At 43.1% G+C, this 23359-nt stretch overlaps 1 protein-coding gene across 4 annotated transcripts in view; it reads left to right on the plus strand.

Annotated features, from left to right (window-relative positions):
- The first annotated feature begins 1942 nt into the window (after nt 1–1942).
- LOC108887849 (nuclear factor of activated T cells 1) overlaps nt 1943–23359 on the plus strand; it is a 58741-nt gene continuing 37324 nt past the window's right edge. For 2 of the 4 annotated variants that reach the window (XM_018683475.2, XM_018683483.2), the window contains exons 1-6: nt 1946–2635; nt 5868–6990; nt 8866–9025; nt 17838–18040; nt 21836–22008; nt 22983–23123. In XM_018683475.2, coding sequence (XP_018538991.1) covers nt 2515–2635; nt 5868–6990; nt 8866–9025; nt 17838–18040; nt 21836–22008; nt 22983–23123 — 1921 coding nt within the window. In that variant the 5' untranslated portion in view covers nt 1946–2514. Of the gene's footprint in view, nt 2636–4500; nt 4681–5867; nt 6991–8865; nt 9026–17837; nt 18041–21835; nt 22009–22982; nt 23124–23359 lie in introns of those variants that run through there. The other 2 variants (XM_051076199.1, XM_051076200.1) reach the window with 2 other exon arrangements.

Below are 23359 nucleotides of genomic sequence, written 5' to 3' on the forward strand. Positions count from 1 at the left end.
GACGCCAGAGAGCTACTGTAGGCAAAGAAAACACAGCGTACTATTACTTTCCCCCCATGCAGTCTGCTTACGCTTGCCCCACAGCCTGCCTGCCCCTGAAAGGCTGTCTGCTTCTGATTATGTGTGATCATCCTCAAGCTTGCCAGCTACATTTCAGACTCACGGGAATCATTTTCTTCTTGAAATCTGGCCCTCATTCAAAAGGAATTACATTGTAGCTTGTCTAAGCCATTGTTAATTGCACTCATGGCAGCTACCACCACTCAGTGATATTCCTGCTCTCCTTGTTATATGGAGTTTTTTACTCGTCGTTATCATTTCCATACTATCTGGAACCCACATGGAGACTTTTGGTACTTAGTGAATGCCAAAAGATATGCATTCAGTGGGTAAATTCTACCACTCATTACACTCTGTTAATTTTAAAAGTTTCAACAAGTATCATAATGGGACGTATCATTGAAAATTAAAACTTAATTTATCACTGTAAGCTTATAGTATCCATTATTATACCAATTGCTTAAGTGTTCCCATTAGGTAATCACTGCAGTTGGCAGCCAAGGATAAATGGGATTTCAGTTCTCAGCAATGTACAGTATATTTACATGTATATATATTTTAGCATACACTGTCAATGTGTATTCAAATTCTATGACATACCATAACTAACCATATCTTGTCAAATAACAACACCTTCATGTGTTTTCACCTTTCTGTATCAGTTTACGACCCCAAAATATAACAAAAGTCATATAATGGGAACTATTCCTCTGATTAATGGTAATAGGAGTGCAATTAGGGAAATAAGCTGTAAAGTGAACCTCAGTATTTTCCTTTAACATAGGCAAAGCACTAGGCCTTGTGCCCACAGATTCACTGGGGATTGACTTGATACAAAGTAGTGGAAAGCAGAGATGAGGAACATGGTGTGTTTGTGCTGTCGGTGGTTCAGGATGGTTATTTTGGGCGAAAATGTGAAACCGTGTTTCCCACAAACACGAGGAAAACACATTTGGAAATGAAATATGATAGCATTTGAGTTCTGATTTTAATCATGGGGAAAGAGCTGGTTGTTTGAATAATGTTAATGATCATATAATAACACGATTGCCAACGTTAATGAGGAAGCCCATTATAGTTATATCAGTAGATGTGCTGCAACATGATACTTTGTTGTTGGTGTGGAAGAGCCCCCCCACCCCCCACCCCTCCTCTGCAAGAAAGTCAAATATCAGGGTCATCTACACATCTACACAAAAACATTGTGAAAAACAATATTCATTGCATCTGTCCTTTGTAGAGTCACTGTTACTGAATTATGCTAAGTTTATATAACAAGTTAACTAACGATAATACTGGAAGTTGGGTTTATTGGTAATTCTAGAGAGACAACCATCTAGTGAGAAACAAGTTAACATTTAAACATGTAATTTCATTCATTCAACTTCAATTTAATGTCAACATTTAAGTCAATAACATAGGTTATTAAAGGAAAACAGAAATCTGACATAAAAGTCCATAACAACAATCAAAACCAGAACAAAAGCTAAATGAACTTTTTACTGAGACTGTTTTATTAAATATATTTCATATTATATATTTTAGAATTTAAGCCACAAAAGTAAAGCACCTGGAATATCAAGAGAAGGATAAGTCTTAGTTCACTTAAGGTGGAAATATAAAAGATCATTTGTAAATATTTGATTGATAATTAAGGGGAATGTGTCTATTGTGACTTCTATGAGTTGCTTAAGGATTTAGATACAATTTCAAACTAAGACTTAATATTCAGTATTAGGTGTTATGGACAGTTGTGGTGACAATATCAATTAAAACTTGAAAAATATTTTACAATAGAATTATGTTGCGAATGGGTAAAATAAAAAATAAAAAAAAAATAACAGTTGTTGAAATAAACTTGACTTCGGGGTATCTCTCTCTCTCTCTCTCTCTCTGTCTGTCTGTCTGTCTCTACGTGTGCAAGATATGTGTGCACACACGCACACATATCTCGCACACCTCCCACCTCCCCCGATGGGATCCCAGGGTGGAAGACATCATCAGGCGGTCCAGGAGGTTGCAGGAGCCGGCCGCGTCATCCCTGGATGGGCGGCGCACTGACAGGAGGACGGAGGGTGTTTTCCAGCTTTAAAAGCACCGGAGCCGGCCCCTCTGACAAACCGCGCTGCGTCATCGACCTGGGGAGACTCTTGAAAACCTTCACTGGGCTGAAGAGAGCCAAACTCACCTCAGCCGCGGTCCCCTCAGCAGCTCCTACCTGCGCCGGTCTCCAGATCCATTAACACAACATTTATCTCCGTTCACTTGGAGCGCACAGTCCACCGCGTTGTGGTTCCAACTTGTACACATTCGCTTTTCGCGAATTTCTTTGCGAGCAATGCTTTTATTTAACGGTGTATGAAGTGAACTAACTCTTGCAATACTACCATCGGCGAAGGTGTTGCTTATTACAGTCTCTCAATCGGAGAGGAGAAGTTGCGCATCGCTTGTTGAATGCAGGATACCTTCCGCCTGAGCGTCAATACCAAGTTCAGCTTTGGAGCAACAGTCGGTAAGGAGCGGGGACTCCGGTTTCTCACCTCTCTCACCGCCAATATGAAGTCTGCAGAAGAAGGTAAAATATGATTCTTTAAGCTCCATTTCATTCCCGAACAGCTGCTGGAATGTGAATTTACTGTACAGTACTGTACTGTATTTGCTGTACTCATTTGATTTTAAGATGCGTTGCCATTGGGTGCCGCAGCTAATGCAAACTGATAGGGACCTTGTGCACTCCTGTCAAGTCTGGACCAAGCATTTGGTAAACAGATATTACATCGACGTAATCTGGCGTTCTGTAATTTTAAATACATGAATGACTGTAAAATCAATTAATGAGCCTGTTAAAATCTTGGAACACAACTTTAGTAACTGTTGACTGATTGACAATATATTATCATTTGGTTAATTTAATCAATGATTTCTAGTTATTACAGGTTAAAGACAGAAAATTTACTGAAAAATCTATAAATACTACCTGTGTGACAACTTATTTTGTAAAGATGCCACCAAATAAATTCTGGAAACTTTTTATTCAATTTTTCCTCTACATGGGAATCAAATGAGCAGTCATGCAAGCATATCAAGTGGCATGCACCCACTTTACATCCACACCATTAGGTGTCTCCATCTGTCCTTGCAGGTGTGTCTCATCATGTGCCATGAAAGTTGATGGGGTTACACTCTTGCTGTCCCCTGCACTCCTCTTGATAAGAGCTTTGTGTCAAATTCAGATACTTTTATGATATTAAAAATTGGGATTGGGGGGGGGGTTGTCATTTAAAGCAAGTCTGTTTTTTTTTGTTTTTTTTTTTTTTTGCTTAATTCAGCATTTATGGTAGCAAATTGATTTGGTCCATCTGAAGTCATTGATAGTCTGTCTTGTCCTAATTCACAGAGTCTGTCAGAGCTGAAGTCACTGGCTTTTTGTGGATTTTGAGACTTTTATTTTGTCTTTGAGGTTTCAGACGGTCGGGTGCGGGCTGTATTATTATTCATTTCAGTCCCTCAGTCCTAATCCTTATAATTGGTAACAGACATGTGTGTGTGTGTGTGTGTGTGTTTATATGTGCGTGAGAGAGAGCACAAGCTGTGATGTGTGTGTTGGGGGATGCCGGGTAGCTTGCTTGACAAGGAGACATACTCAACCACACACAGCTTCAGCAGTGTGCTGAGGGCTGCTTTATTATCACACATAAACTCAGGCACATAGACACACTAGTGCACACACACATGCACAAACACACACTCTACTGGTGTTTTGCCATAGCCCATAGTCAGCCATGTGCAATAAGTGGCCCCAGGGTTCTTAGTTCCACAGGCTGCGGATGACTTCTGTGGGCGACCACCTATCTCTCCCTGAGGTCCTGTCAGTCTGAGCCCAGCCTGGACCACAATCCCCATGGATAAACCCATCCATTCTTTAGTCATGCTGGTTTGGTTGTGGGGAGAGAGTGTTTTGATCGTGATAGCATAATTGAGAAAAATTGTGGAGGACAGAAAGAGCACGCTATAATCTGTGTGATAGTCAGTGTTTTCAAATTAACTCTGCTTACACCGCATTTTGAAATGCGTTGCAGACAATTGCAGAAGCTTTGCCTTGAGTGCAAGAGTGAATCATTTCTTTTTCTTTCATTTGTTTCACCCCACAAATTATGATCTGGTATAATTTTGTTAGTTCAGCAGATGTGACGCGTGTGACCCGGAGAAGCCAAGTTTCAAGATCATGCAGCACACAAGAGTGAAAGTTTCAGTGTGTTTGAGTGGGTGTTAGAAGAGGTGATGTATGTTGCGGTGTAGTGCACTGATCGCGGACATGATCAGAAGGAAAGAAAAAACATAACAGCTGCAGCTCTAAGCAAAGTCAGTCAGGCCTGAAGTAAGGAGGTGTGTCACGACGGGTGGAGTGGGCAGGAGATTATCATCTGTTGAGCACTAGAAGAGGGTAAACCAGGAGAGAGAAACATCAGAGGAGAATGAGCTGAAGGCTTAGCAGTTTTTCTGTTGAAACTTGGAGTATAATCACTGGGGCAGAGATGAGTTTCCAGCATAAACGACAAGGGTTGGATTTCAGCTATGTGTGTGAGTACAGCCAAGGTGTCCACAATGAACCTGAGAGAGGTGGGTACTGACGGGCAGTTTTGGGTTTTTTTTCTATATTCTTGGACCATGAAGAAAATGACTTAAGTGAGTGTTTTTCTAGTAAAAAGCCAGTAAAAGGGTTTGACGTTTAGTATTCTGCCAGCCAGAAAATGAATTAACTTTCTTAAGTCTCTTGTGAATAATATGTTTCACAATTTCTGAAGGGAAAAGCCAGATCTCACATTTGATTTTCTATAATATGCTTAGATACTTTGTGCTTGTCACCTATAAAAAGACCCTTTGAACGTAGTATATTGAACTTGTCTGATGCACATCACATAATCACCTCTGAAAATAGAGTCTCATAAACTAATTTTGGACTGCCTACCCACATATTATGTGGTGTGTGACATATTCATCATTTCATGTGATGCGCAGCATTGTGGTTAACAAATATAGCATCCTGCATCAAGGGGAATGCCCTTCACTGGGTTTCAGACTGAATGGTATTCATTCTGTGACCACTTTTACCCTCATTGACATTATCAATAAAAGGCAGACGTGAGGTTTACAACTGTTGACACAGCAGCCAGCTGCTACAAGGCTAACTGAAGCGGCATACCTGCCAGGCTCTATGTGCTTCCACTGACTGAGCTTGTATGTCATTGCACTTGTCTGCCTATGATTTCCTTGTGCGCTTGCTTGTGCGTGCTTTTGTTTGTGTGTGTGCCGTGGTGCATCTGTGTGTAACGCTGCAGCAAACGCTCTTTGACTTAATCACGAGCTCAGAGCGATGCGAGAGTGCTGTCAGTTTTCCACAGGGGAGGGCCTAATTCACTCAGTGAGTGATGCAATCAATCAAATAAAGCATCCATCAGCTCTGCTGGAGGAATTCCTGTAGAGTACATATGACAGCAGGGTGTGCCAAATAGAGCCATAGATGAACTGATCAAACAAACAGAGTGGCAGTGCAACTTGTGACTACACAGCAACTGCATACAGTAATTGCTTTGAGATGATTGCTAAGCTTCTCCAGATGTTTATAAGGAGGGGAGGCAGTCAGTCATTGCAAGACATATTGGTGAGAGTTGTGTAGTGGCATTGTTCTGAAATGTAATCAGAGTTAATTACTGTTGAAATGTAATTGCTCTGAACCTCTGCAGTGGCATGCAGTCATGCACTATACCTCTCTTACAGTTAAATTATATTTCTTTCTTTTTTTTCAGATGCATACAGCTACACACCAAATGTCAGCCTGTCCCTTCCACTGGGCATGGGAAACCCCTGTCTGGCCACTCAATACCACACCTTACAGTCCAGCCCAGTCATCTCAGTTTCTTCTTGCCACCAGACAGGCTACAGCCTTCAAAATGATAACCATGCAGCATCAGGCTATTACCTGCCCCATGGCCTGAGACCTAATGGGGCTCCAGCCCTGGAAAGCCCCCGTATTGAGATCACTGCCTACAGCCAGTACCCAGAGGATGAGGTAGAAGAGAGCAACAGTGAGGACCAATTCATCAAACGAGGTGTTAACTCCATCGTCACGCTGACGCTGCCCAACGCAGACGGCTACCGTGATCCCAGCTGCCTCAGCCCCGCGAGCAGCATCTCCTCACGCAGCTGTAACTCTGAGGCGTCCTCCTATGAGTCTGGCTTCTACAACTATGACAACTCCCCACAAAACTCCCCGTGGCAGTCCCCTTGCGTTTCTCCCAGAGGCTCATCCTCACTTCTGTCCTGCCCACATGCCAGCGGCCCCACAGGCTCCCCCCATCACTCACCCTCCACCTCCCCTCAGATAGGAGCCATGGCTGAGGAAGGCTGGCCGGCTCAACCTCGTGGCTCCAGGCCTAACTCCCCTTCCTGCAGCGGAGGCGGCGGAGGCGGCGGAGGCGGTGGAGGCAACGGCGGAGGTGGAGGAATGGGGAAGAGAAAGTACAGCCTCAACGGTGCCCCTTACCGTCAGACATCCTGCTCGCCCAACCAGTCTCCTACCCCGTCTCCACATGGCTCACCCAGGGTCAGCGTCACAGATGAGAACTGGCTCGCCAACACCAACCAGTACACCAACTCTGCCATTGTGGCCGCCATCAATGCTCTAACCACAGACGGAGTGATAGACATGGGGGAGGGAATCCCAATCAAGACACGGAAGACAATGCTGGACCACTCACCCTCCATGAGCCTGAAGGTGGAGCCTGGTGGCGAGGAGCTGGGTCCTGATGGGGAGCTCTGTCATGAGGACTACCCCTCCCGACTGGCCCTGAAGAAGGAGAACTACTGTGGAGGGTTCCTGGATGTGCCTCAGCATCCATACTCCTGGTCTAAACCCAAGCCTTACCTCAGGTAGGTGGCTTCTGTCGTGTCAAATAAACTGAGTCATCCTGAACTATATGAATCCACAAGATTAAACACTTTTGACTTCAAAGATGATTGTACCAGTCAGTGTAAAACCAACCCAGCAGTCTTGCCTCTAAATTGCCGTGAGAAGACAATAAAGCAAAAACAAGTGTTTACTTATTTAGACAGATTTATGGTTTCTAACATTCCACCTAAGGAAACTACTTTTATCCAGACAGTGCAATAGCGCCACTGTCATACTCTGTTGTTGTCTTTTCATTTCCACATTTAGTGTTATTTATTTATTGCAAGGACAAGATTGTCTTCAAAAGGCAGAAATCCAAACCTTGTATGCTCTTCACTTCCAAAAGCGTTCTCTTTGAAGATCAAAACTATTTCATAAATCATATTTCACAGGGAGGAGTTGCACAGCATGTGTGTGTGTATATATATGCCACTGTTGTACTATAGTAACCTACACACAAACACACACGCACAGACACACACACACACACAAACACACACATACACACATATAAGCATGCACTCAGCTATGTCATTGATTTTTTTTGCTTTTGAGCAAGGTAAGCTTGTTCAATTTCAGTTGTGTCCCTGGCTGCATTTTTTTTCCAAGCCAATAACACTCTTTCCTGTCGGAAATCAAGTGTTTGATTAAGATAGTGAGCAACAGGAAGTAATGGTGACAGGCCCGGCTGAAGGGGAAGCAGTCTGTGGGTTAATCAGGCGGCTCACTGCTCCAGCCTGTCGCGCCATCAGCCCATCTCTTTCTGTGGACCTAATGTGATGTCATGCACTGACTGGGCAGATAAAAACCCTGCAGGGGGAAATCAGTTCGTTTTGGGTCAACAAACAGCCCGCAAGTTCCACAAAGATGCCAGAGATTGGTTTCAGTTGGGCCACCCTTCAGGTCAGGGGTTTGCGTTTACCAGGCATCCGGCACAGAGAAATATTGTCTTGCACATGTTTGTTTTGGTTTAGATATCACCACGGCGTTCACATGGGAAGCTGTGACTCTCCATCTCGAGAACAATAATGTTAAGGGAGGCCAGCTGTAGCTCTGAGACAGAGATATCATGCTCCAAGGAAGGGTGTGCTGCTGACCTTATTCAACAGTGCAACAGTACTAGTGCAGTTCCTTTTCTGTAATTTTACAGTTATCAACTTAGAATGGATAATAATTGTATCGGAGGACAGGCTGATTGCTAGTTGGTGTGAGATTTGTTTTTCTGCCCTAGAAATGTCTTTCCTCTTACGGTCATTTCTTAACTCCCCGTGTCTGTTTCCACCTGTCACACCATAATAAAAAACACACCGCTCTCTAACCAGGGCACATTCGTCTCTCATTTATTTTTCATAAAAAGGGCCACTAATTATTACCCAGGCACAAGGAATTACACACGTCAGCGAATGACTTCAATTGATTAGATTATAGACCATGATGAAATGGAGAAGGATCAAGCCAGTTGGATTACACTTAAGTGTCCTAATTTGAGGCTAATTTAAAGCAAGTTTAGAACTTTTTGATTTAGACTTCCTTTGCAGTGATTGAACCGTGGAAAGACTGCAACCTCACAGCTCCTACTGTGGCAAATCAAATGTGACTTCAGTTGTAAAAATAAAATAAAATAGAGAAAAAAAAAAAACATAACGGACAGCCATTTGTCATGTCTTTACTCCTAGCAAACTGGAAATGTAAAACACAGCACTTCCTGTTTTTAAGGAAAGAATAACCAGGCCGTGAGTGTAAATCTTCCATGGACTAGATAAAAGTCAATTCTCTATTATATCAATCAGCGGTCAAGTAAAAAATGTGTATTGTTATTTCTTCCTAATAACAAGCAATGTGTCATGTTATTCCAGCCCATCTCTGCCAGCTCTTGACTGGCAGCTTCCATCCTGCTCCGGCCCGTACAACCTACAAATCGAGGTGCAGCCAAAGTCCCACCACAGGGCCCACTATGAGACCGAAGGCAGCCGAGGGGCTGTGAAGGCGCTCTCTGGAGGACACCCTGTTGTACAGGTATGTCACCAGCAATACATGCACAGACGGCAGCTGTTTACTGAATCAAATCTGTAAGACTTACAGAGGAAATTTCAGTTAACCAGAGACAAGGTTAGCTTTGTGCGATTAAATTGTGTAATCATTTGCTGTCATTACAGCATAAGTGGTAACAAGCAGACAAGTGCTTATTGATTAACAGCTCTTTTTTCTGTCCAGCAACAAGCTAGTGACATGGACGTCTGGTGGATGCAGAGTTTATGACAGCATGTAGTCACAGAGCAAAGTCAACACAGCTATGAAATGTCTCTCATTTGTCTGGACTTTGATTTTCTCTTGCTGTTTTTCTTTTTTTTCTTTTTTCTTTTTTTTTAGTTTTTAGATGTTTTACTTTAAAGTCATATTGGAGTGGTTATGCTGAGTTGACTTTTGAACTATGTGATTTCCTTTCAAAACAAAAGTCTTGCTGCTCTTTCATGAGAAATAATATTTGACTCATACTGGAAGCACCAAAAAATCTGATTTGAGCAGCTTGTCTCCATTTATTATGGCTTGCATCAGAAATGTAAAAACCAAAAAGTAACTACAAACTGTCTGGATGATATTCAATGTGACATAACATTATTGTTGCAAACTTGTCCAGTTAACTAGACTTTGAAGCCCTCAAGCCTCTTTTTGGAACTTTTGACTGCAACAGCACAGTATATATCCACATCACAGTCTGTTTCTTGTGTGCTGTGTTATTAATGTTCCCTGAAGCTGGGAGTCAATCTGCTGCTGCAAAAGGTCGCTCTGACCAGCAGCAGTGCATGCTGACTCAATTAGTATAGACCAGGACCATCGCCTCTCACTATTGCACTTGGCGAACACTTAAAGAGCACACGTCAGTCTCACCAGCAGCACAGCACAGAGCTCCTTTCTCTGCTACACTGTCATCACACTGTGCTGACATCTTAGTTTACTCAAGGTGGGGATTTAGTGATGTGTGCGTGTCCTTAAGGTTGAGGGTCAGCTTGCCTTTGATGCAGTTCATTTAAATTAAAACTAAGTATTTAGTCTAATAATGACAGGACATTGGTGATAGTTTTGTTAAAGAACGATCTGAAAGGTTTTAGATTGTCAAATCTAAAATTCTGTTCATCATGCAAACAGCAGCCAAAGCACACACAGTACCTTGACAAAACATTTTTTTGGACCACTGCAGTTTCAGGTTGGTGGTCTATGCATGTCACACACTCAGCATTAGACGTTGTTAGCGCCACAGCTGTTTTGTAAATAGATGTTGTCAACACATCCTGGTCTGTTCAATGTCAAACGTACTTGACAGCTGTTGGCCAACACGCTGTTATAAACTGACCTGTCAACCTGCAGGTTTTCTCTGTAAATACAGGTAATTATTCCGCTTCTTTACAAACCTTTGTATATCAACATGTGGGTGAACCAACATTTTACCCTCGCCCCTCCCCGCAAGCCTCTTCAGGCTCGGCCTGCCGTGCACAGCTGCGGCAGGTGAGACTGGTTTTGATTTAGTCTATGCCACTTTCTGACTCACTCTGGGGGTGAGAGTGAAAAGTCGTGAGTCAGCGTCCAGTCTACCTTTGCAATACACAGTGTTGTCCAGATTCAGATTGATGACATGGGTTGTTTATTTTATACTACACAGACACCAATTTATTGCTTTGCGAGGATGTTTTCAAGCCCTGCTGTGTATGTCAAGCAATTATTAGTCAGTAGTAGTCACTGAGAAAATATGATGACAGCTGCTTTACCATCACACCTCCCCCGCTGCTAACATTTTACTCTTACTTTTTGGTGTGGAGTGATTTATGCCTCTGATGTTTCATGTGCAGTGAATTGGGATATCTGGAAGGTTTCATAACAAGGAAACTACTAGAAGCATAGCAGTTGGCAGAAAGATAAATCTATAAATATTAGGCAATCATGTGTACATGCTAGTGGGTAAAACATGGGAGAAGAGAATGTGCTGTATCTTCAGGAAGCTTTTGGTCTGAGTCCAAAATTTCTCATATATCTGAGTGTCTTACTCCTTATCACTGTCTTCGTCTTTGCTGTTGTGTTGTGTGAAATTGTGTTGTTGTAATTTTGGAGGATAGGGCATGCTATAGTCCCCAGTGCCCTGTGGTAATGAGTGGCAGGCGCTGAATGGGTTAGGTGCAGTGAAGGAGAATGAGTCAATAATGACACGGGGGCACGGGTGTAGGAAGCAGCTAAGGAAGTGTGTGTGCATGTGTGTGTTTGCGCTTAAGACTGAGAGAGAGAGAAGGGGCAGAGGGAGTCACCAGGCAGCTGGGGCTTGGCTCTGCTGCCCCTGGAGATGCTCTGTATCCTGCTGATTAGGGCCTGGGTGGCCCTGAGGTTGGCTGAGCATGGTGCAGTGGTGGGAGGTGTTGTGGGTGGGGGTAGTGGCGGTGGATAGGAGTCCAAATCAAAGCGCCCGTCGGACACCACCTCCCCTTTCCACGCACCGGTGCCTCCCTCCCTGAGGGGCCAGAGGATGTCGCTCCCTGTGAACCATTCATCCTTCAACCATCTCCCAAACCCACGGCAGCAGGCCTCCCTCGGTTGAAGCCCAGTCATCCACAGCTCTATTGTTTTTTTAGCTCATGGATGATCAGACACATGTGCAATGAGTGATGGTGACATGTGTGTTGGAAAGCAGCGCTGGATGAAGAAACAGCAAGATGAAAAACATGAAGGGATACACTGTTTCTATAGCTTACAAAGTCCCTGGGGGGACTGCAACTGACAGTTTGCCAGACCAAAATACTCAACTGCTCATTTACTGCTGTTGTCTCGTTATTCAGTAACAAGCAGAGGTGTTTTCCTGATAGAAGCACAGGACATTTTAACATCTCTAAGGCCTGACATCATCCTAAGCTGCAGTAGATAAACCACAACACTTTCAGCACAGGACAGAGAACTTGTGGGATGGTGCTTGGGGAGAATGTGTCTAAACTCTAGCCGCACACCAGTGTAAACCTCTAGATTATGGGTTACCTCGACTCATTACCCTTCTGCTGCTTGCACCGACTCTGTGCTTCCTGTTCCAAATCTCATTCATTTATTCTGGACTCGCACTCCATCCCTCCTTCCCTTCCTCCACGTCCGCAGCCTTTTAACTTCCTCTCTGGTGATTGGTCCACTTTGTGACCCCTGTGGCTGCTTTATTTACTGCAGCAGACCACAGCGCCATTAAGGGGATCTAGGGTACTCTATCGGCTCCTCTCACACTGTTCCAGACGCTCCCCTCTCTCACCACAGCAATGCCAAAACGTCGACAGGACCATTTTCGTAGCCGTGCTAAGGAAAACCAACAACCTGGTCTAACTTCGCTCAGAACACTGCCGTGACATTGATTGATGGGTTTTTCCAGAGGAGAACAGTGGGGAAAAAAGTGGAATTGTGCCGAATTCTTTTTCTTTAGAGTACAGTGACCGAGGACGTGACCCGGCTCTGATCTAATATGTGGGTTCTGTTGAAGATGTTGCAAAGGCTTTCAGGTTCAAACTCAGTCAGGAAACACACAGACATCCTCCAGGCCCATGGTAGCAGCAGACAACACCTGTGGAGTATTAAACTTATCGCCCAGCGTGCAGCGCAGTGCTGCATATGGCTAGTTCATATAGGATAATGACTGGCCCTATAGGGCTCCCCCCTCTCACACATACACAAACCCTCTCACCCACTCTCTCATTAAGTCTAAAGCAGCAACAGACATGGTGTAATTTCAGCAGGATGTGGCCATCATCCCTATTAACGTGTGCGTGACTTAATACCCATCTCCGTTCCCCTACAACTGGATGTGATGCACATCAAATTTGCAGTATGTTTCCGCCACGACGACATGAAAGACCTCGATTAACATGTGCTTGGTTCTTCGCATGTGCAATTTCACCTTGGGATCTGGTGCTTGCTGGCTGCGTAATGTCTCAAAGAAAACCCCTGGTCTACAGCACCCTATACTGTAGCTGCTAATTGCTCATTAAACCTACTGCCGCCTCTTGTTTGATATTCAAAAGGCTTGGTGTACCCTGTAGTGCAGTTAGAGCTTAGTCAGGGCTATTATTCATTGCCCAAAGGAGTATTTATGCCACTCTTAAATTGTGGTTCTCCATCTGCAGGGCTTCCCTTACACTGGTATTGGGCTACCACTAATTACCAGTTAATAACAAGTGGAAAAAATGGTGCGAAATGTGCATCGTTTTCACTGGTTTGAGGTGATAACCAGACAGCCCACAGATTTATGAAGTAAGACACTAGTAGTAGTCGTGCCATTGGGGGGCACAGCAGTTGTCTGTGCATCATCTTTCTCAAATTCTCTGTAGGTTTGGATGATATTTCTTATGGCAGGCTGCGCTGGTAACAAAGTCATTCTTTTTATATGGAATTTGGACCCTCACTGGTCTAGACATGGGGTAGTGCTTGAAACTATGCCCTCAATGACATAACACTAAAGTACTCAGTTAAAAAAAAACTTTCAGGGATATAGCTGTTTGGTTGCTTATAAAAGGAGGAGCATTTGGAGCCATGGAAACACAGCACATTAAAGGATTGCATATGTTGCCTTATGCATTCAGTATGAGGCACTGGAGACATTAGCAGGGCTGGAGGGTGATAGAGTAAAGTCTGGAAGGAGAGACAACTTGGATGAGTGTACATTTAATTGGGTACAGCAAAGGCTGGCTGTGTGACTGTCAGCACTTGACAGAGAGAGGGGAGCGTGATAATGGGAAAAAGCCTAAATCTGCTGTTGTAGTTCTCCTCCCCTGCCTAAGTCCCCCCACCCCCACCCCCCTCCTCTGCTGCTTCCAGTCGTCTTCTCCTTCTCCTCTCCCCAATTCTCTGCGCCACGTGGACTTCTACGAGTCATGACATTTCTCCAGGCAGTGATGAAATCACTGCAGAGGGATAGAAGGCAGCCCACTGCAGGCCTGTGGAGTGTATTCACACTCAATTTCTAGCCAGGCCAGACACATCTAATTTACCAGCAAGTCATTATTAAACATTACACGCTCAAATCCTTTCTTTGAACTATTGAGGCCAGGTGCAGGCAGCATTGAGAATGTCACTATTACTGAAAAGACTGAGGATTAACATGTGCTATGAATATGTGTTTATATTCAAATGTATATTAATCAGTTAAAAAAAACATCATTATTTTATCACAACTGATTTTTACTGATTGATGAGAACATTTTTTAAAAAATGGGGCTACATCCCAAGGACTGAAATTTTCTATACTGATGATGGATCTGCAGTGGTCCAAAAGCGACAGGGAGATGAATGGTGGAAAGTGGTAGGGATGCACCCTGCTCTCCCTTTTTAGCTTGACCTCCCCTCCACATCATCACAACTGACCCAGACAATACAGCTGCATACAATTACACAATTAATGCTTCAGCTGCCATATCCACAATGTTTTACTTGAGCCTCAGCTATCAAAAAATGGCTCATGCAACGGTGGCTTGCGGTGGGAGGTGTAAATGGATCTAGCTGACACAGTGGCAGAAGTTGGCACTCTGCAACAGCTGCAAATCAAGCCTCGATTCAAACTCGGTTTAGATTATCTCAAAATAAATATACAGTACGTGTGCCAGATAGGCTGCAGTTACAGCAAGAAAAGCTCATCTGGTCAAAATTAGTGGCTCCCTGGTCCAACCTCGCAGGCAGCATTAGACACAAATACAAAGCTGAGGTCACAGGTGTGTGTGAAGCCTCTGTCGTCGGCCCACACTTAAAGTTTACGACACTATCTCGACTTTTTCCCCCCAACTTATTCCCCCATTGAGAATAAAATGAAGAAGTAAGTTTTGCGCTCTGCTTGTGGTGTGCATTTTGAGTGAGCATCACAGGAGTTAAGCAGAAGCGAAGCTGGGGCCTTAGGGAGAGGGTCAGGGGAGCACATATGGTAAAGGAATCGAGGGAGGTTGCCCAGGGGGGACTCAACTGCCTTTCTTTGCTGCTGGGAAGACCAGCGTCACCAAGAGGACTACCTGACCTCATTAATCACTTCCTCTCCTCCATGAGGTCACTACGGCTTTGAGTGAGGACACCACCGTCATCATGCGCTACCGCAAGACGAGTGAAGGGATAAAGGCCCCCCCCGCTTCTTGCCTCTCTTGCAGGCCCCCTTACAGCCACGTGGCGGCTGAGGTAATGGTTGGAGGTCACTGAGAAATCCAAAGAAGTCTACTGAGGCAAAGTGACAGACGACACTGCTTTGTAGTGCGGCTGTCTGCGTTTTATTAAATCATAAGGAAATCATGCAATTTAACGCTCCGGTGTTTCAGATCTGTACCTCATGCTCAACCATAGTCCTCTCAAGAGTCAATACGCAAGTAACTGGTAGCATGTGTGGCTATGGATAATTACCTCTGGTGACACCATAAGTAAAATATAACAAGCAGAGCGGGGTCTGCCGGTGAGATCACTGCATAGATGAAGTGGTCCCTTGGGATGCCAAGACTTCAAGAAGCTCCTGACCTCGGCCTAACTCACTGATGACTAGCATGTGTGACTTGCTCACAGGTCAAGACAGCTGCTAGAGACACTATGTGGAGGTGAAGAGAAAAATAGGACAGTTGGCACTGGAGATGAATGACAGCCTTAGCTTAACTGCTCTCTTTTCACTCCCTTGATATCTGAATCAAAAAGCAAAGGCAGATAACCACTGGTGCTTACATTATTGAGACATATGGATATATGCTCTACTCCAGTGAGTAGTCATAACCTATTTTTATTCAACATAATTAATACTGAAAAATTGTGGAACTGGGAAGAAAAAGAACACATCCTCTGTCTTGTCCCAAATCCAAAAGATCTGTCATCAAGTACAGACCAAAGGCATTCAATCTTCACATTTATTATCAGGCCAGACAGCTTTTAATACAGTATCCAGACAAATTAGTTCTCAAACCAAAGACATCAGGTGTCCGTGACACTGTAGCACTAATTTCCACAGACTTCTAATGACGTATACCTCCAGTCCTCCACCACCAGCCTTCCTCTTCCTCGCACCCCCATCTCTGACCACCCTCACAAAGGTAATTACAAACCCATTAATCAGATTATGTCATAGGTTACATGTGGTCTGCATTTTGTTATATGACTCAGTCGGTTAGATAAACAACAGGGGTCTTTTATTCCATTCGATGGTACCACTGTTTTCACTCGGATGGAGCTCAAAGAAAATTGGTCTGAGGCGGTGCACTGTTGTGTGCTGGGGTAACTGACCAATTTGTGGGATTCTTCTGGTGGCCATGGCTCGGTGAGCCCTGGACCTGAGTAAGTGATCCCTCTCGGTAAATGTCACATGCAGTCAAGTAGCCACATGGGTGGATCCACAGAGGTCCACTTGATGAGAAGTTAGACCTCTCACTTTTCTGTGTACCAGATGGATTCTGCAGCTTCCTGACAGTTTTTTAGGTTTGGACAGATTTCTAAGCCCACACCAACATCCACCCATATGACCCGTATGACCACTAAGAGAAAGCATATCCTGGGAGGTCTGCAGTGTAAAACTAAGTCAAACCAGAAATCCACATTTGGTTGGCAAATTATTCTGGTCAGACATCACTCACAAAGTATCAGTTGTCCTTCACCACACTTTGGAATTTGCAACCCTGTCTGTATGTTTGTACTTTTGAGCCATTACACGTTCGGTTAAATCATCAAATTATGTTACTTTAGACACTGTCAGAAAATGATCCAGGGATGCTGAATGTAAATTGGCAGTTAATATTTGAAGTGCCGTTGACCAGAAAGAAAGCAGTACTTTTCAAACTATGCATGGCCATGGAGCTTTTCTTTTCTCTTTTTTTAAAGATTTGATCTTTTTATTAGTTGAGCAGTAGCAGCTAATGGAGGCCTGCTAGAGGAAGTGGTAGTTGTTTGAAGTGGTGGTTCTGATACAGGAGTCTCTTTCATCACAGTGGGACACAGTCTCTGAGCTTTAATGGAAATCATAATGCATGTTCATAACTGCCCAAAGGCAAAGGGGCTGGATTCTGTCTGCATACCAAACTCCATGAAGTTTTTGTGTTATTACCTGTCACATTAGGGCATAAAGTTTGCTGAACTACATACTGTACCTGTACCTGTACCTGTACAGAGACATTTATTCCACTTTAAATTTACGTTGATACTCATTACAGAGAGATGGATTCTTTTTATTGACGCTTACGATTCAAATTTATGGTTCACCAGTGTCAAAATTTTGATTCATCCTGTAGATGCAGCTCATATTTATACAGGTAAGTTGGTATTAGCCCAATCATCAGTTTCATAAACTTTATAGACTGTGAGCGTTACACCTTTGGCAGACATGAGATGATTGTCCTGGTTTCTTATTTTGTCTCTTTAAGGGTCACTTTCCACTGAGTCACTGTCGACTGCTTGCCTCTCTGTAGGCACTTTTTTTAATAGAAGCAGTGAGATTTTAATGAACGGCGAAGTGATGGGAAGCAAGCCTCTCCATCAGCCTCCATATATCTGTACCCAGGAGATCCCTACCCCAGGCAGACTTAGAAACATCAAAAAACTTTTTTCTTCACCCTACCCTAAAGGAATGTAGAAGTAAAGCTGAAAAAAGAACAGTAAAGACCACTGAAAAGGGGTCTCCAACTCAACTAAAAACAAACAGAAGAGAATTTTTGCAGCCCCTCTACCATGTCAGGACTATCATTAAAGGCCCCTTTAACTATCAGTAGCTGATGTGCATTCAATCTCTATTTACTAAATGAGGGGTTGCCTTAGATGGGGGTCTTAAAATGTGATGTTGCCTCTCACCTGGTTCCCTTTGTTCTCCCGCCAGCTTTATGGCTACATGGAAAGCGAGCCCCTCACCCTGCAGCTGTTCATAGGGACCGCAGACGACCGCCTCCTGCGACCACATGCCTTCTACCAGGTCCACCGCATCACCGGCAAAACCGTCTCAACCGCCAGCCATGAAGTCATGCAATCCAACACCAAAATTCTGGAGATCCCTCTACTGCCTGAAAACAACATGAGAGCCATGTGAGTGCTCTTAGACCTCCACAAGTCACCTATCCATCTTTTTTCTTTCCACAATTTTCTCCAGTAACCCCTGCTTTAAAATGCACACACACAAAAATACACACTCTTCTTTCTCTCAGCACTTTCCTCTTTGCTTTAAGTCTACAAACAGAATGCGTGATGATAGGTGCTGAACAGCACACACTTCTAAATAGGCCTTAGAAACTGAGTGCTTTCACCCAAAGAGATGCATCATTCCTAAGGAGGTGAAATAAGTATTCAGTGTCGACACACTGAGTTCATGGGTGACTTAATTCTGACCAATGTGTGCAGGAACTCTACACACAAGAGGCTTTAAAATAAATATCCAACCAGAAGCCCAATGCAATTTCTTAAAAAACAACCACACTAGAGCCATGATACATTGAGAGTCCCATGGTCCCTGTATTCATGATGAACAGAAATGGCAATTGTGTAGCTATTTAGCAAAAAAACCAATATCAATTGATGCCCATATACGTGTATAAAGGTACAAAAAATGCACAAATTACTTTTGTTTGCATGATATAAATCTTCCACACATAAAATCTAAATAAGTACAGGTGTTTGTCACAGCAGATATTTTGATTGTAGAAGAGGGCCAGTTGTTACTAATAACATTAACGATGGCTCTGTTCTATTTAAGTGTTGCAGTAGCCATGACAGTGACAGTGAGCCAGCATACACAACACCATGATCCTAAAACTGGAACAGCTCAATGGAATTCAGGCATCATTACCATTATTATATTCACCTGTGTTTTCACACTGTGACATGTCAAAATGTCCTCTGTGGAAAAGACCTGCTTCTAAATTAACAGTGGGTAGACAACAGTGGCAGTCTGCACCACGACCAAAAAGAGACTTCCAGGATAAGACCATGTGAGAGTAAGTATGAAAAGTCTGAAAACTTCCAAACTTATTACAAACTTATTGTGACACAGTAAGCTACAGGAATTAGCTTGTGTTTAGTTCCTGTCCACTTGTGCTAATGAACAATGGCATTATTAGCCAACTCTGAAGCTCTTAAAGGCTGTGCTAAGAACACACTATCTGCTGAAATGTGTTACCACATATGTTAGCTAGCAAAATATGCCTGACAAAATGAGCAACCAACAGACTAATTTTGTCTGTTAATTTGGGTAGATGTCCAGCTATAATGATTTCTGGGGGTCTGTGAGCTCAAATGACATCTGAAATTAACAGACATATCTTACTTTATGAAAGTTTGCTAGGCTTAGGTAAATCAGGCTTAGCCTCTCTTGTCCTCCCCCAAGACTTATCGTAATCCAAGGGGCTGTGCTCTGCACTGTGTCCAGGCAGTGGCTCCTGTGCTCAGGCTCCATTCAGACTAGGGAGCAGTGAATTTATTGGACTTGGGCCCAGAGCTCTGTGTTATGGATAAAACCACTGTATGTGAACATAGGTTACATAAGGCCATTACCTCTTGCTGTTTTTTGTGTTTATCCTTCCCCGTTTCAAACCTTAAAATCCAGGTGTGAAGTACAGCACAAAGTCTCTGATCATAGCAGCAAAAGAACAGGCCATAAGCACCAGGTGTCTACCACAGCAGACAGGCCCCAAGGTGCAAGCTGTGCAAAGTTGCCCCTTAGAAAGTCCAACACATAGTATCAGGATGTAAGATGCAAGCGGGCAGGAATAGCATACAGGAACAACTGTGCCGAGTATGGATTAGAGGTCCCTATATTCCAACAGCACATACTACCAAAAGTGATCGAGAAAAACAGAGCTAAGATCCTGTAGGACTTCAAGCTCCAGACTGACAAGCAGCTGCTGGCTAACCCACCAGACATAGTGGTGGTTGACAAGGGGCAGAAGAGGGCAGTTGTGATAGATGTGGCAGTCGCAGCTGATAGTAACATCAGCAAGACTGAGCACAAGAAGATCAAGAAGTACCAGGGGCTGAAGGAGCAACTGGAACAGATGTGGAAGGCGAAGTGGTCCCACTTAGGGACCATGACCCATGAGCAGTTTCAGCTGATTCCAGGTTTTTATATATATATATATATATATATGTATATATATATATATAACCACACTAACCACACTAGAAAGTAAAATATGTCTGTTAATTTCGGAAGGAAACATAGGAGTTTCCTGATTGGACAGCGGCCCTCTTTGGTTGGGCATGGATGATTTTAACATTCATACTGCCTTACAATATCATTTCCAACAATAACACAATATTCCTTATAATATTATATCATATTTAGGTACGCCCCTCACCCATTTGACTTAATGTGTCCCTTAGGATGAATATGATATTGTCAACAGTATTCAAGAGGAAGTTTCTTTTCCCCTATGTCGTCAGCACACATGTTAAAGGAAGAGGAGTGAAAGTTCTCTATTTGTTCCCCAGCTATCTGAAAGGTCAAAGACGAAGCAAAGCCTTTAACTGCCTCTTTCCACTGAACTGTTAAACAGTTGTCTTGATAACACAGCATCCATCTCGCTGCTCTCATGCCAGCAATCATTCGATCACTGTGTGGGATGCAGACAGTCGAGAACTGCAGTCAAACTTTCAGACAGTTTCAATTTGTCTTTCTTTTCTCTTCTAGGAAAATTCATCTCATACAAATAAGTTAGTATGATTTAAGGTAGTATATTACCTCCTTCAAATTAGACCATATAAATAAACGTTTAACTCTTATCATTACAGTCACTATGAAAAAAAAATTAGCTGACATTTTGAATATGCCTCTTTTGATCCAAACTTTCTGTGCTGAAAATATAACTGTTCCACATCTTAGGCTGTATAGGCCGTGAAAACTGACTTCAAACTAATCCATGACATTCAGCATCTTATGTTTGTTTTAAAAAATGTATGCATGACAGAACACTTCATGAACATGTCATGCAAGGTTGATAAGGAGTGGGTAGGCAGTACTACTTTTTCTTATTTATTCAAATTGTCCAAACCAATGTCAAGGGGAAAAATGGATTGGTATAAAACCTGACATTTACCATGTTCCAGGAATAGTGCCCAAATCGCTACCATGTAAAATAAGTGAAATGCCAAACCATACCCCATTCATATTCCCTCACTTTTTACCAGCCACTCTAGTTTTATTTCAATTCATGAAAGGCCATGTCTGAAAATGAATGCCTTTTTTCCACTAAGAAAAGGGAAAGAAAATTCACCCCTTTACCTCCCAAATTGTGAAATGAAACAAATAAAGAGAGACAGCTTAAAAAGAGGTCTACTGCTACACATGGCAATGATTAACAGAGGTTTAAGCCCTAAATATATGAAGTATATGACTCAGTATATACTGACTACGGCTGACGGGACCTTGTGTGATAGTGGTAAGTCATGGTGTGTTCAGTCCAGAGGATTCCTCCGGAGAACTGCTAATTCTTGGACCACTGTGACCCTTTAAAACTGTGATGTGAAGTCATTAATGTCCAACTCTGTCTTTGATGACATGCTGGATTAATAATGACACGGTCATGCTCCAGTGAACCTCCAGTGCATGATCTGTAACACCAGCGGGGACTTCACTGCTGGTCCTAATGCACAGCAGCTCTTCCCAGTGTCTCAGTTACAGTCAGAGTTAAATAATCAAATCTGCCTATTTCAGCTTTTCAGCCATATCTTTCTACAGATGATATTCTGTTGAAAATATTGTTTGTAATTAAGCAGAGAATCTACATCTGCTTTGTAATAGCTTACACTGAACTCCCCTTTCTCATTATCTTGTAAATGTAATGTTTGAAATATGATGTTAAAATTTTCCTTTCCCTGCCTCTGTCTCAGAATTGATTGTGCAGGGATCCTGAAGCTGCGTAATTCAGACATTGAGCTCCGCAAAGGGGAAACAGACATCGGACGTAAAAACACACGTGTGAGGTTGGTGTTCCGAGTGCACATCAACCAGACCAACGGCAGGACAGTGTCCCTACAGACTGCCTCCAACCCCATTGAATGCTGTAAGTCTCACACATGAACACACAGAAATAAACTCACAAACTGGCATGCCTTTTCTCTTGGCTTTCCACTTAAGCAAAAGGTGGCATCTATTGTTGTAATCCAATAAACTGAGCTACTATTTTATTACTTGTTGGAGCAAATTCAGTGCCTCTGCACCCAATAAGTTTTATATGATCAAAGCAATTTGCCAAGGCAATAGATGCATTGTACATGATGCCAGACACACGTGTTATCTATCTCAATTCACATTTTATGACTGAGTGCACAAGTTATTGTGGTAAGACTACCCCATACCCAGGTTCCACAAAGGTCATTTGCCAGCCCCAGTTTTGGCACGGTTTAACGAGCACATTGAAAGAAACCTCTGTTTTTTTGTCATTCATTTGTGTGTATAGGTGTAATGGTATTTGCACCCAAGGAAGCCAATTAAAGTTACATGGGGAGATGGAGCTGGCATTATAGTTTATGGTCCAAAGTGGATGTTAATCCGAGCTGGTTCATCATTACAGAAGCTTTTTTTTAGTGCTTTACCAAGCTTTTACTCTAAAATTATTTGATGGGATAAGAGATGAAATGCACAGCTATGTGTTAATAAATATATGTGACTCAGGCTGTGAATGTGGTCACCAAGAGGTCAAAAGTGAATAGCTAACCACATTTGTAGAAAGCAGAGACAGGTGGTTGGCTGTAGACTTCTTAATGGAAAATAATGACTAAGGATCAGACCATGAAAATGCTGTTTTGATCAGTTGTCTGCCTTTTTCAATGTCATAAGCTGTTGGCTGAAAACCTCTTAGCTAGGGGTCATGAAATCATCATAATAAAGTTGATAAGCCTGTTTAGCTAACCAAGTACTGCTGTTTTATTGGCTGTGAGCTGGGCTTGTGCTTCTTGCGGTGGATGGAGATCAGCAGTAAGTTTATGTAGGCTTACACACAGTATTGAAATGTGTGTGTGTGTTCCCTTTCAATAGCCCAGCGCTCAGCACAGGAGCTTCCCTTGGTGGAGAAGCAGAGTGTGGAAAGTTACCCTGCCACGGGAGGCAAAATGATGCTCCTGAGTGGTCTTAACTTCCTCCCTGACTCAAAGGTGGTGTTCGTGGAGAAGGCCCAGGGTAAGCTGCAGTCAACAGACCATGTTTACTGCCTCTCAATTTCCCCTCCTAATATCTCTTTCAAATGTCTCTCTCCTTCTCTGCCTCTGTCCCGTTTCCTCAGTCTCTCCTCCCGTCAAAATAGAGCAGGCCTTGCCAGAGAGCCACATGTGGTGTGCATTAAGCCACTATATTTTTAACCAAAGCATATTTACATTTGCTGAAGTTTCCATTGCCTGTTCACTGGTGCTCGCCAC

This window comes from Lates calcarifer, linkage group LG15 (genome assembly GCF_001640805.2).
Source record: "Lates calcarifer isolate ASB-BC8 linkage group LG15, TLL_Latcal_v3, whole genome shotgun sequence".
Classification (NCBI taxonomy): Eukaryota; Metazoa; Chordata; class Actinopteri; family Centropomidae; genus Lates; species Lates calcarifer.